The sequence below is a fragment of the Heterobasidion irregulare genome (genome assembly GCF_000320585.1).
Source record: "Heterobasidion irregulare TC 32-1 unplaced genomic scaffold scaffold_04, whole genome shotgun sequence".
In the NCBI taxonomy this organism is placed as follows: domain Eukaryota; kingdom Fungi; phylum Basidiomycota; class Agaricomycetes; order Russulales; family Bondarzewiaceae; genus Heterobasidion; species Heterobasidion irregulare.
The window spans coordinates 1,840,004-1,853,144 of NW_009258200.1; the positions used below are offsets into that span (position 1 = coordinate 1,840,004).

The 13,141-nt window shown below is 59.6% G+C and overlaps 4 protein-coding genes across 4 annotated transcripts; 3 read left to right on the forward strand and 1 right to left on the reverse strand.

Moving 5' to 3' along the window:
• Nucleotides 1–819: 819 nt before the first annotated feature.
• On the forward strand, nucleotides 820–3,164 carry HETIRDRAFT_409023 (uncharacterized protein; the record flags this gene model as incomplete). Its single annotated transcript, XM_009547046.1, has 20 exons — nucleotides 820–847; nucleotides 912–970; nucleotides 1,026–1,227; nucleotides 1,290–1,315; nucleotides 1,374–1,417; nucleotides 1,479–1,488; nucleotides 1,545–1,562; nucleotides 1,619–1,644; nucleotides 1,697–1,722; nucleotides 1,775–1,815; nucleotides 1,870–1,894; nucleotides 1,956–1,967; nucleotides 2,038–2,053; nucleotides 2,107–2,146; nucleotides 2,209–2,312; nucleotides 2,369–2,428; nucleotides 2,486–2,513; nucleotides 2,566–2,623; nucleotides 2,685–2,956; nucleotides 3,019–3,164. 20 exons carry the CDS (start codon nucleotides 823–825, stop codon nucleotides 3,031–3,033), a joined length of 1,107 nt encoding a protein of 368 aa, XP_009545341.1. The 3' UTR covers nucleotides 3,034–3,164.
• A 209-nt stretch (nucleotides 3,165–3,373) lies between these two features.
• Nucleotides 3,374–5,038, forward strand: HETIRDRAFT_383119 (uncharacterized protein). The gene is made up of 3 exons (XM_009547047.1): nucleotides 3,374–3,407; nucleotides 3,531–3,581; nucleotides 3,648–5,038. The coding sequence occupies exons 2-3, from the start codon at nucleotides 3,540–3,542 to the stop codon at nucleotides 4,929–4,931; spliced, it is 1,326 nt and encodes a 441-aa protein (XP_009545342.1). The 5' UTR covers nucleotides 3,374–3,407; nucleotides 3,531–3,539; the 3' UTR covers nucleotides 4,932–5,038.
• A 2,590-nt stretch (nucleotides 5,039–7,628) lies between these two features.
• HETIRDRAFT_474195 (uncharacterized protein) lies at nucleotides 7,629–10,851 on the reverse strand (the record flags this gene model as incomplete). Its single annotated transcript, XM_009547048.1, has 12 exons — nucleotides 7,629–8,031; nucleotides 8,100–8,230; nucleotides 8,293–8,833; nucleotides 8,884–8,906; nucleotides 9,061–9,198; nucleotides 9,284–9,409; nucleotides 9,466–9,654; nucleotides 9,747–9,831; nucleotides 9,899–10,136; nucleotides 10,211–10,400; nucleotides 10,447–10,705; nucleotides 10,766–10,851. The coding sequence occupies 12 exons, from the start codon at nucleotides 10,849–10,851 to the stop codon at nucleotides 7,629–7,631; spliced, it is 2,409 nt and encodes an 802-aa protein (XP_009545343.1).
• A 224-nt stretch (nucleotides 10,852–11,075) lies between these two features.
• On the forward strand, nucleotides 11,076–13,079 carry HETIRDRAFT_450748 (uncharacterized protein; the record flags this gene model as incomplete). Its single annotated transcript, XM_009547049.1, has 8 exons — nucleotides 11,076–11,258; nucleotides 11,308–11,362; nucleotides 11,431–11,501; nucleotides 11,552–11,714; nucleotides 11,784–11,942; nucleotides 12,002–12,173; nucleotides 12,231–12,941; nucleotides 12,998–13,079. The coding sequence occupies 8 exons, from the start codon at nucleotides 11,076–11,078 to the stop codon at nucleotides 13,077–13,079; spliced, it is 1,596 nt and encodes a 531-aa protein (XP_009545344.1).
• Nucleotides 13,080–13,141: the final 62 nt, after the last annotated feature.

Consider the following 13,141-nt stretch of genomic DNA (forward strand, 5'->3'; position numbering starts at 1 on the left):
ATAGGTCTGGGCATATCCAACTGTCACCATAGCGAAGGAGAGCGAAAGCTTATACATGTATCACAAGGTCAAGGACTTTGTCATGAGTCTATTCCTCAACGGGAGATTACAGGAGATTGCACAGCGGAATTACTGTAACTTGGATGATGCTGCGGCTCATGACAAACTCTCAAAGTATGCACGCCGCGATACAGTTGCAACTTTGACTTTGGGGAATTTTCCTCATACCTCGTGTCAAGCACGCACCATTGCTGCTGTCGAAGTCGAATAGCCTCGATGGAGTCGTTGACACCGGTGCGCCACCTCAGTAACGTATCAAGTCCATAGCACCCCTACAGCACTTTTAGGTTAGCACATCGCAGGCTTCGAATTCTCACCCCTTGTCTTCTTCCATGTCGGCACATCATCTCGATTGGGTCTGTGACTTCGTGGCATCATACGTGAATGAGATCCGCTCTATCCTCATCCGACATCATGTCCACGAGCTGTGCGTCCTTCTCGAGCCGCCTCAAATCCCTCGCTCGGAGTAGGAGATTGATGTTTCCATAAGGGAGGGCACGCTCTCCCCATGAGCAGATTGATGGACCCATCGAGTGAGAACTTGTGAGAATGCTCCACTTCGGGCCTTCATCAGTGCTCTCAGATCAGAGCGGGATGTCAGCCCTGATTCAGGCCCAGTGAAAGTCGAGAAAAACCGTGCTATATATTATCGTGCAATCTGCTCTTCATACGGCTCCCAGCTCCGTCTCATCCCTTCATCTCTTCTCACTCCTAGCCCTTCTCGCGTAGGCGCCCTCCGGACTTCGACTCATGGCAGACCAAATGCCCAATCTACGTAGCACGTTCGGTATGTTCTTTGATTGTTCTGCTGCGTCGAGGATATATTTGAAATGCATATTTGTGCTTCCCAGGGGCGGCATACATCGGTGCAATGGTCACTCTCGCGTTGTATGGATTGACCACGTTACAAGCAAGTGTTCAAACGCCCAAAAAGTACGCGCGATAGTCACTGACGTCTCAAATAGACGTACATGTACTATCTTTATTATCCGAAAGACCGTGTATTTCTAAAGGGATTGGTACGAACCATCTTCCTTGGTTTCTCCGAAATAATTTTGACTTCTACAGGTCCTCTTTGTGTGGTTGGTCGAGTCCTGATGTTCAATCATATCTATACTACAACTTGTCGACTGTCTAGGGTCATCGACAGTGTGCATATCGTCCTCGGTAAGTAGCACAGCCACCTGCTCGCAACTACCTGCGCGTTTCATTTTCTGATACTGTTCCAGTATGCCATGCTATGTATTATTATCTGGTACGCTTCGATAATTAGAGGGAGAGAATGAAGTTACCAACGCTCTCGTCCGATGAAGGTCGCTAACTATGGTATCCCGGAAACGCTATTGAATGGTGTTTGGTATGATCTCTTTGTATTACAGATGCTATACCATTGCTAATTTGACTTTCTGCATAACAAGGTCTCTGTTCGTACGTCTTCGTACTCAATATTGATCTCAGCGTTATTTGACCGCCCGAATCTATAGGTGTCCATCGCAATCAATGTGCGTCTCAGCAGCCCTAGGTTTCCTGTTCAATAATAAGTGTTTGGGCGTTTCAGCTCCTTATTGCCATCATCGTTCAAGTGTAAGTCAGGGAAGCTATGCTATCCACTAGTCCCAAGTCTCATAACCTTCAGATATTTTGCGCTTCGGATATTTCGTCGTAAGTAGTCTATACGCGATTGAGTCACAACAGATCGCTGAGCCTTGAACAGTGAGCGGGCAGAAATTCCGATGGTGGTTGACTGGTTTCATTGTGGGTGACTCGAGGATTCGACTTGGCATGGAACTGATCTCTATTCTTACGCAGTTGGTTCTTGTGTTCGCCCATTTTGGTGAGCTTCTGTGTCGTGGTGCTTGGCAGTGAAAGCTTTCCTGATCGCGACAAATTCATAGCTCTAGGGATTGGTAAGAATTCATCGACCCCTCTCATCGACTTCTAATGCTTCTACTAATCCGTTGCATACGCCTATTCTAGAAACTGTAGTGTTAATGTAAGTTTAGTGTGTTCACCCGCCGTCTTTTGAACCCAGCGTTTCATCGACAGATTCATCAAGAAGAAGCTTGCAAAGCTCGACGAGATCACTGTCAGTCTTGCCTCGTCGCCTACCAAATTGCCGTCTGACGCATTGTCCACTATCACGTATAGCTTATCGCTGCGATGCCCTTCGCCTTGTTCGCGGTGCTGTCAGACGTGGCCATTGCCGCTTCTCTGTGTGTGCTTCTCAATGGGCATAAGACAACTTTCAAGAGGTACAGTGTTCACAACGCAGGCTCGTCCATGGAAGTATTCACCCGCGCACGTCTAGGACAAAAGCGCTTGTCAACACGCTGATAGTTTACGCAATCAATAGGTGCTTGCTCACTTCGTGCGTAGCTTTTTGTGACATCACCAGAGCTGTTTGATGAGCCTCGACGTATATCAGAATTGTCGCTGTTATAGAGGTCATCGCCGTGAGTATCTCTATGTCCTTCAATGCGTGATCGCTGACTGGCCCTCGACCAGTTCGCGACAAGTCCAAGAAGTCTTTGGTTCGTTGCAATTGATTTTGTCATCGGAAAGCGTCAGTTTCTGCCGCAATTCAGTCCAGAACTCCGTTGCTCACACATCAGGCATCCATTCAGTCTACGCAAATTCGTTTCTTGCTACCCTCAACGCCCGACATTCCATGCGGCAGGGCTTGTCAGTCGGTAATTCTTCCACTGAAGGCATCAATTCCATCAGAGTAGAGAACCTGCGCTTCGCCCACGGCACGGCGGTACGCAGCAGCAGGGAGGTTCGGGTCCTAGGGTCCGCTGGAGGTGGTATTGCACATGGCGAGGGTTCGGCGACCGACGTGGATATCATGGAAATGGAATCGGGATCGAGGGGAAAGGACTTCAAGAGAAAGGAGACGGTGAGCGTGCCTCGGGGTCGTTGAAAGTCCGAGAACATGGAACTCACTGCTTCGTGCGACAGCCTCTGACCGTCTGACTGATGCTAATTTTGGACTTGCGTTCTTCACTCGCTGAATGTTCACGAACCATTACACGACATGAATGCGTTGCTGCTGGTTGACACTTTGGATAGTGGTAGTCTCGTTAATATATCATATCATCACGCACAAGGCTTTACGGATGGGACTTAAGACGGAGGTTGCTCCATCTGCATTTACGATCAGAATCAGATGGCCACAGAAAACTTAAAGTTCGGCTCCCCCATGACGGGTCCCAGCGGGTCCCCTGGTCTTGATGCAGAACATACCATAAGGAGTTTGCGTGGGTTGCCTGAATGGGCCTTGGGGGTCCGTGACGCTCCGCGCAGTGGACGTTCAGTCGGTCGTCGACATCTCATTCCAATAGTCCCAGGTGAGCCAACCACACTCCTGCACCAGAGGATCCGGCCTGATTCGACGCTGTCGTCGACGTTCTCTCGCGGCCGGACACGTGTTTCGCGCTGTGATAGCTGGCCGCTAACTTTGCTATTTCCAGGAGCGCAGCATGTCTCGCTTATCCGTGCTTGCCTCAATATTCGCTGTATTGGTACGTGCACGTTGCATCCCAACATACGCTGCGATCGATCGAGGACTAAGACACTCTACGTTGCAGGCGTTTTTCGCATGGCGGAATGGCCGTGCGTGGCGGGCGTTCATCATCTCGACGCCTGATTTCCCTGTGGGATACTACGCTGACGGGGACCACACCGCGCAGTGTGAAATCGTACGAGACGAACCGGGGAACGATCTCAAGTTCTGTGAAGACGCTACATTCTGGGACCGCGTGGACGACGCGGGCGGGCTGCAGGACAGGATCCTTCTGATGAGCTGCGACCCCGGGCGGAGGAAATGGAACACCGTCATGGGACCCCTGCATGACCCTGTCCCCGCTGGAGCGCTGTGGGTGCACCGCACGCGCGATGCAACTGGCAGGCCCCAGCGTGTCGTGTTCGAAAAATACCCACAGGGACACGACTTCCACCCCCTAGGCGCCGAAGTCTACCCTTCCCATCCGGGCAAGGCGTCGAACCTGTTCGTCGTCAACCACGCACGCCGGGAGACGACCATCGAGCAGTTCACGATGCAGTGGGACACGCCCACCCGCGCGACGTGGGTCCGCACGCTCTCCTCCCCGTACTTCGTCTCCCCGAACGCACTCGCGCTCACCTCGCCCACCTCGTTCTACGTGACCAACGACCACCTGCTCACGCGCCGCCTGCCCTCCGTCCTCGGCCAGACCCTCCCTCTCGCAGAGACGCTCCTCGGGCTCCCCCTCGGCTGGCTCGCGCACGTCACAGTGAACGACCCCGCCCCCGGCGAAGCCCCAACAATCACACACTCGCTCGCCCGCCTCGGGATCCCGTTCGCCAACGGCGTCTCCATCTCCCCAGACGGCACAACCGTCGCCGTCGCCTCCACCTCCCTCGGCCAAGTCCTCTTCTACACCCGCAACGCCTCGAGCAACGCGCTCGCCCCCGCCGCGCGCGTCCCGATGCCCTTCACCCCGGACAACATCGCGTTCGACGACGCGGGCGCCCTCCTCGTCGCCGGGCACCCGCACTTCCCCTCGCTCACCGCCGTCGCCCGCAGCGTCGCCGGCGCGCGCGCGCCGAGCTGGGCGATGGCCCTCACGCCCCGCCCGCAGGCGCCCGCCGGCGCGGCCCTGCCAGATGCGTACGACGCGCGGGCCCCGGTCCCCGCGGCGCGCAAGGCGCCGCCCGCGCGCAGCCACGAGGCGCAGACGCTGTACCAGAGCGACGGCACGGCGTTCTCGTCGTCCTCGACTGCGCTGAGGGACGCCACCACGGGCAGGCTATATGTCACCGGGCTGTACGAAGAGGGCTTCCTCGTGTGCGCGCCTGACAAGGCGAGCCGGGGTGCGCGCGCGCGGGGTTAAGTTATGCGTCTAAGATATGTGGTTCGCGGTCGAACGTAGATTCTGTGTTTGGGTGCTGTAAAGATAGACGGCGAGATACCGTGATAATTCACCGAGTGCATCCGATCGGTTCCCACACGAGAAATCCCTCGCAGGCGTCTCGATGAGCATGGGGAGATAGCGTTCCTACAGTGCTCCTGCATGTCCCCAAAGGATTCCAAAAAAATCAATGCGCGTAAAAGATGTATATGCTCAACTGAAGCGCATCCTCGACCATCGCTGTACGTGGCATGCGGCGCTCGAGAGTCTCTCATCCCTCCTATAGCAGTCACGCCCAAGTCCTCACAGTCGAAGCCTGGAGCCAAAGCAGGCACAAGCTGGTTACGCGCATGTTTGTCCAACTGGTCGGGAAGACCCCTCGATTGTCGTTCGCCGATGGGAGCTTATGATTTAGACTAGCAAAGGGTCGATAGGAGGGGGGCGAACCATGCCAAGGAGCGACAGAAACGTGGCACGTCGCACGAACAGTGTGAGATCTTCGAGACCGCGGTGAGACACGCCGAGTCGCTGACAGACGTCGACGGCGTTCCTCCGTCTCTCCCGGAGCGCTCCCAAAGCCTCCAGCCAGACCCTACCTCGCGCAAAAGCGCACCCAAACAATTCGTTCACGCATCGCAGACATATGTATATATCTCGGCCGATAACCCTACTTACAAATCATGAGTCGGAAGGCAAGGCAAGGCAAGGCAAACAGCATCCACAAAAAGCAGGTAATAAGGGGACGGGGCCGGGCAGAGCGCGGCGAGGGTGGGGGCGGGGGCTAGGGCGGAAAAAACAGGACGCATCGGCCGATTCGACTAGCTAAAAACACACGATAATAAAACGAGAGGTGGGGAAAAGCGGAGAATGTAGATACGTAGGGTAGGTATGGCGTCGACGGTGGCGGGTCGGGAGAGGAGTGTACAGGATAGTCATGGCAGGATAGGACACGAGACGAGCGTCGGCACGCAGGAATCGGGCGTTCAGAACCAAGGGATATACGTCCTGTTGGGTAGAAAGAGTGGGCGGTCAGGGTCAGTGAATACACGGACGATAATCATGAAGCTGCTCACATGGCGCCGACCGCGGCCGCGAACGCGGCGATGCCCCACGCAAACGACTTCCTCTCCGGACCCATCTCTATCATCCGAACGCGCCTGTTCGTCGCGATCGGACGCGTCTCCGCCTCGGGCTCCTGCGGCTCCTTGAAGTTGAACCGCAATGGCTCCTCCTCTTCCCGCGTGCGCTTCGCCGAGTCTTTGAGGGCGGGCGCGGGCTCCTGCTTCTGCGCCTGGTTCTGCTCCTCTCCCCGCTCGTTCTGCTCCCTCTGCGCCTGCTCCCTCTGCGCCTTGAAGGCCTCGATCATCTCCTTCTGCTCGGCGATATCCCGGCTGGCGTCCGGGCCCGGGACCTCCGGGACCTCGTCTTCCACGGCGGTCTCGTCCGATCCACCGGGCGTGGCGGGCTCGGGCTGGCGGACGATTTTGAGGGTCGACCTGGGCGTCTTGGGGGCTGTGGCGGGCTTTGGTGCAGGCACAGGGGCCGGGCTCGCCGTGCGGGCAGAGCGCCGGAGGGCGGGAGCGGTGACGGCAGCGGCGCCCGCGTTGTTTGGGGTCGACGGCTGGACGACGACGGTCGGGGACGTCTTGGCGGGGGTCGCGGCGGGTGTTTTGGGTGGGGGCGACGCCTCCCGTCGGCGCTTTGCCGGGTTCGGGGTGATGACGGAGGGCGAGGGGGTGGGGAGCTGTTTCTGTGCGGACGGCGGCTTGTCTGCCTTGTCCGGGGTCTGCTGCTGCTGTGCCCTGGAGGACTTGCGGTACTCGGTGGACGGATCGGGCTCGGCCTCTGTGAGGGGGAGGAGGACGGCGTGGAGGGAGTACGCATCGGAGATGGCGAGGGCGACGGCGGGGCTGACCCAGGTGCCGGCGAAGCGGGCCTTGCCGGAGCGGGTGGTGGCGGCGACGTCGTAGTTGGCCTTGACCCAGGCGGACTCGTCGCGCTCGGCGTCGTCGCTGGCGGTCGGGAAGGCGGCGCGGAACATGGTGGTGAGGCTGACGGCGCCGGTGTCGAGGCGGCGGAGGATAAATGCGTGGCCGGTGGGCTGTGGATGGGCGGGGGGCGATGAGTGCGGGAGAGCGGGGGGAGAGAAACGGGACGCACTGTCTGGACCTTCATTCGCGCGACCTGGGGGGCAGACGGGGGGTCAGGGATGGGTGGCGCGGGGGATAGAGGGTACTGCGCGGGACTGACTATGGTGGATTGACCATCTCTGATGATCTCCTGGAACTTGACAGACGGGACGTTGGAGGGCGTGACTGGGCGAGAGATCAGGATATCTGCGTGCGGGTGGCTGGACGGGGCTGGGGACGTACGGGATTTAACGAAGGGGTTTATGTGTTCGATGGGGAGGGCAGGGCGCGGTGCCCCCGAGAGCGGGGCCAGATACTGTGTGTGCGAGGGCATGTGTGTGTGCGGGCGGGTCGACTCGAGCAGGCGCGCCCAACTGCCATGCGGCGGTGGCACGCCCCTCGCGCTTTCGGGCGGAGCTTCAACCTCCACAACAACGTCCAACGTCTATCCTTGGTGTACGATGCCTCGCGCTTTCGGGCGGAGCTTCAACCTCTCTCTCCTTGCTGTTACAGTAATACGACACGGGTACACTTCTAACGATGCCTCGCTTCAGATCAGCTGCGGCCGCGCGACCAACGCCTCCACCAGCTCCTTCGTCCCCTCCCACCACGTGTGCTTCCCCCTCCGGTTCTTCATGTCCGCGTGCGCCACCATCTCCTGCACCGGCACCCACTGCACGCTCGACCCCTGGATCGTGATCACCGCCGCAGACTCCCCGCTCGCAACCCGCGTCTTCGCAGGCTGCCGCCGCAGCAGCTCGTGGTGCCTCTCGATGAACGCCATGCACTTCAGCGACAGCCGCACCGCCCGCGCCCGGTCCATCGGCGACGGGATCCCGCCCTGCAGCGTGTGCCCCAGCGACGCCTGCCGCGCGTCGAACAGCGCCCCGCCTTCCTCCTTGAAGATCTTCGTGATCACGTCCGTCGTGTAGATCGACGACGACGTCTCGTTCCTGACACCAGCCCAGCCATCGTCGGTGAGACGGTCGCGGAAAAAACGCGATTCATCGAACGGGCTCACCGCAGCACTACCCGCCCCTCGCTCTTGCCCTTGACGTCCAGGCTGTACCGCGTCTTCAGGAACCTGACGTCGTCGCGCAGCGTGTCGAGCGTGATCCCCTGCTCGGGCGTATAGACGATACTGGCGCCCACCTGCGCGTTCGTGAGCCAAGGTCCCCCCCACGGGCGCTAGTCGTCAGATAGTAGACACGAACCGCCAGCGCACCCAGGGTCGCGATGTACCCGCATCTCCCCCCCTGCGTCTCCACGACGAACACCCTGTTCCGGCTCGCCGACGCGCTCTGCTTGATCGCGTCGCACGCGTCCACGAGCGCGTTCAGGCTCGTGTCGCTCCCGAGGCTGAACTCCGTCATCGGCACGTTGTTCGAGATCGTCGCGGGGAGGTGCACCATCGGGATGTGGAACGCGGGGTAGTGCTTCCGCCCGTTCTCCAGTATCAGCAGCGCGTTGAACGCCTCGAACCCCCCGATCATGAACAGCGCGTGCAGGTCGTGCTGCTGGAACTTGGCCGCCACCGCCCCGAGGTCGACGTCCGGCAGCGTGCGGTTCGTCCCCAGCTCCGACCCGCCGCGCGCCATCCAGCTGTCGACCCCGAGCCAGGACAGCTCGTGCAGGTTGTCGTCGAGCAGGCCGCGGAAGCCGTTGTTGATCGCGATGGGCGTGTGGCCCTGCCGCAGACAGTATCGCGCCGCCGTGCGGGTCGCTGCGTTCATGCCTCCGGCGGGAGCCCCCATGCTACGGGACGTGTTTGTCGATGTAGAAATGTGATGTGATTGAACACTCACTGCATGATGGCGACGCGCATTCTCTGAGATAAGCATTTGACCGGTCAGTGAACGAAATCAGAACCGAGAACCATATTTTTGGACAGAAGATGTCCTGGCCCAATTAAAGTAGAATGTGTCCAACGCTGGCGCAACGTCCTCTCGAGTCTCGTACCAAAAAACTGCGCGCGGGCGTACCTGCTCAGCAGGCAACTGGTTGGTATCCAGCACAGACGTCGTATGGAAGCCTTCCAGACTCTCGCGGAACTCGGGATCGCGGAGCGACATGGCCTTCTCGAAATCTTTTTCCGTAATCGCCTGAGTCACGGCACGCGTCTGTAACACAAAGAGGCGGGCGTTTGGGTATATATGTGAGCAGCCAAACACGGAGAGGAACGAGGGAGAGAGAGAGAGAGAGTACCATCGCGACCGCTTCCATCAGGGGGACTCGATGGATCTTGTTCTCGCGCACGCCGATCATGTATGAAGGCGTTTGCGGCGTGGCCTCGAGGAGGGCGTCTACCGCGTCCAGGCCTTGGAGCGTAGGCTGGGCGCTGTTACTGAGTGATTTGCGTCATACGATACGGCGCGCGGGAGGCATACCATGATGCGATCGAAGGCACACGGGCGGCCGCCCCTCTGGGTGTGCCCGAGCGTCGTGACGCGCGTGTCCAGGCCGAGGCGGTCGGCGAGCACGTTCTTGACGTACTCGGCGTGGATGGGCTTGAGCTGGGCGTCCTGTGCGCCCTCTGCGACGATCACGATCGTCTTGCGCTTGCCCACCTCGCGGTGCTGCGATCGGGCCGACAAATAGGGTCAGGTCAGCGCCTCGTACTTGCCGCGTACCGATCGGGGGATAGAGGGCGATGGTAATGGTCACTGACGCGCTGGATCGCTTCGCACATCTCGTCCTCCCATGGGTCGGCCTTGGGCGGACGTTCGGGGATGAAGATGAAATCGGCGCCTGAGCTAGAGCGGGCCGCAGATCAGACCGAGGGCGAGACGCGGCGCGACGAGAGCGAGAGCGGCGGCGTACCTGACACCCGCGAGCAGAGCGAGCCACCCGCAGTGCCGGCCCATGACCTCCAGCACGAAGGCGCGCGAGTGGGAGATGGCGGTCGAGTTGATGTTGTCGATGGCCTCGCAGATGCGGTGGAGCGCGGTGGGCGCGCCGATGGTCATGTCCGTCAGCGACATGTCGTTGTCGATGGACCCGACCAGGCCGACGATCTTGAGGTGCCCGTGTCGCTGGACCTGCTCGTCCGTGATGCGGCCTGTGGGCGGCGGCGAAGAGAGGGGGTGGGTGAGCAAAAAAGGGCTCGTTTGGGGAGGAAGCAACGGGGCGGACCATCTGCACGCAGTTTTTCGACGAGCGTGGGCCACTCTGATCTGAACACGTCTGCGCCGGTGAGGGATCCGTCACCGCCGCATACAACGAGGGCGTCGATCCCCTCGATGATCAAATTGTGCGCGGCGGTCAGACGCCCCTCGGGGGTCCTGAAAGCGACCGACCGCGCAGTGCCGATCAAAGTGCCACCCTTGGCCGAGTTAGCATATCTAGACAGCGTCGAACTGTCTGCTCACCTCCGCAAACCAACCTCGGACGTCGTCCCAGCCGACGCGGACGATGTATCGGCCCTTGAGCGAGCGCCCACCGGGATGATCGCCCGTGCCGTCGCGCAAGAGCTCGCCGTCGCCAAAGCGGAGGTTCTTAATAAAATCGGGGTCGTGGACTTGGACGGACTGCGTCGGGGTCAAGTCAGGGGAGCTCGGCGCCTCGGCCTCCGAATTTCCTCGGACGAGGCCTTCGTATCCCTCGCGGACAATCCACGTCTCGCACCCCCTGTCGAGGGGCGGGCGACATCAGTGCGAGGTACAGGACGGAGGGGGAAACAGGACGGACTTGAGGATGCCCGCTTTGACCACGGCGCGGACGACAGCGTTCATGCCGGCGCTGTCGCCGCCGGAGGTGAGGACGGCGAGCTTCATTCTGTGTTTTGTGTGTTCGTCCTTTGGCATGATGGAGAGGTGGTGGTGGTGGTGGTGGTGGTGGTGGTGGTGAAGAGCAAGGGGAGTTGTCGCCGAGATAGGACAGCGGTGTGAGCTAAGGGCCTGGGGCACCGGCCAGGACTCTTCGGGAGCGACTCGGCCAGGACGCGGCGAGGAGAATTGACGCGTCGGGCGGAAAACGTGACCGACTCGCCCCTCACAACATGGTCCACCACAGAATAAACACAAGCGAGCCCATCCCCAACCCCCACATCAACTTCATCACCGCGCTCCCCATGCCCCGGCCGGAAGACCAAGAGCGCGCCCGTCAGCTCCTGCGCGCCCTCGCCGCACAGGTCAAGCCCGTCATGAAGACCCATGGTTTCGTCGTGAACAGCCTCGAAGAGGTGGGTGCCCTCCCCCTAGATCACGGCGCGACATACGAGTGTCGTTCAGTATGAGCACAACAGCGTGTTTGCGGGAAGGAACTGGGAATCCGGGGAGGTCGTCGGTACGTCCGTTCATTGCCAACCGCGCTCATACCGGTGCAGACGATCTGCACACCCATACGACCGTCAGAGCTGGTCCTCCGTCGCCCAGATAGCACTTTCCAGCCGACGCCGTGGCTGATGAGCACCTTGTGCCACGAGGTACGCTACACACCTCTTCATCTGAGACTTTGACCGACCCTCAAACCCAGCTAGCCCACATTAAAGTAGGCTCACGACCTCTCAGCGTGCATCCTTCCATAGCTGACACAAAGTCCACCAAGCACATGAACCACGGCCCCGCTTTCCAGGCGCTCTGGTCTCGATTAAGAACGGAGGTCAGAGCGTTGCAACAAAAAGGGTATTACGGAGACGGTGAGTAGTAGTCCACAAACCATCGGCCAATCCTGACCGCGTCGTTCTTACTCATCGCGTGCGCCACAGGATACTGGTCCTCCGGGACCAGACTCGCAGACGCGGCGCGGGTGCAGGGGGACGGCCTCGAAGCGGGCGATCTCCCAGAATACATGGTATCTAAGCTCCTCGACCTTCCCGGCGCGTCTCGCCCCATTTCTGAGCCTTTTTGCAAATTTGGCGCGAATAGTGCGGTGGAGCGCAGAGCCGTGCGCGCCCTACTTCGCGCCCGCGACGCCGGCATGCAGCCGCGCCCGGACCCTCAACCCACACCGGGGCACAGACGGCCAGGAAGCGCAGGGCAGGGACGCGTGTCACCACCGCGGGCGCCTTCGCGGGTGGCGGCCGCGCGCTGAATGCAGACATCGGAAACGAGGAGGACAAAAAGGCAGGCGCAGGATTTAGGAAGCAGGCGACGAGGTCCGTGCTGCGGTTCGGCGCGCTCATACTGTTTCTGAAACACTGACGGGCCGACAGCAAGCGTGCACGAGCCGAACGCGCGCTCGCTGCTGAGCGACGTATCCAGGCTCTGAAAGGACACGGCAAGTCGATCACGACCATTATGAGGATGGCTCACCTCATAGCCTTCCTCCAATCAGAGACTCCTCCCCCCGAACTGGAGGGAGACCCTGAAGGATCAGGCAGCGAATCAGACGGCACCGAGGAGTTACGTGAAACAGACCAGGACCGCCGCCGTACCATGCTAGACTCGATGGAAAGTTCCGATCTCGATGGGCTCAAATCAGGGACTTTGGATGACTGCTGGCGCGACTTCATACTTCCCAAATCGACCAAGCCACGCACGGGTCCTCCTCCAGCCGAAGCCGAAGCCAACCTGAAAGGCAGGCAAACGGCGACGGCTGGCCCGTCGTCTCTTCCCGACACAGACACGCGACAAGGCACGCCAAGTAAACCATCCGCCGCGCGAGCAAGGTCGGGCGCCCCTGCTGCCAAAAAGAGACGGGGGATCGGGAACATTGTTCTAGACGAGGTGGAATACAGGAAGAAAGAATCGCTGGGCCTCGCGGCCACGGGAAACGCGAGGACGCTTGGCAATGCGCCGCACAACCCTCCCTCGCGCAGCGGTGGGGATCCCGGCTGCGCGGGATCAAATTCGGATGCAGTCAATGGCAGTCGCGAGCGTAACGCCGAATCTAGTCTTGCGTGGTCTTGCCTTGTGTGTACACTGTAGGTACAATACCGTGGCATTACCCTGTAGTCCAACCCTGATTCATTTTCGCCAGTGACAATGAGGCCGATCATCTCGCCTGCTCTGCTTGTGGGACACCTAAAGGGACCCATCACTGGGAAGGCGATCACGCATAGAGCACGCAGGCTAGCAGTGAGCAGTGGGTGTAGCTATTATAGTTTTATTGGACGTGTATCGG

Coding starts and splice junctions, on each gene's coding strand:
- HETIRDRAFT_383119 (XM_009547047.1), top strand. CDS start 3,540: ATGTCTCGCTTATCCGTGCTTGCCTCAATATTCGCTGTATTG. Junction 3,582..3,647: donor CCTCAATATTCGCTGTATTG/GTACGTGCACGT, acceptor TCTACGTTGCAG/GCGTTTTTCGCATGGCGGAA.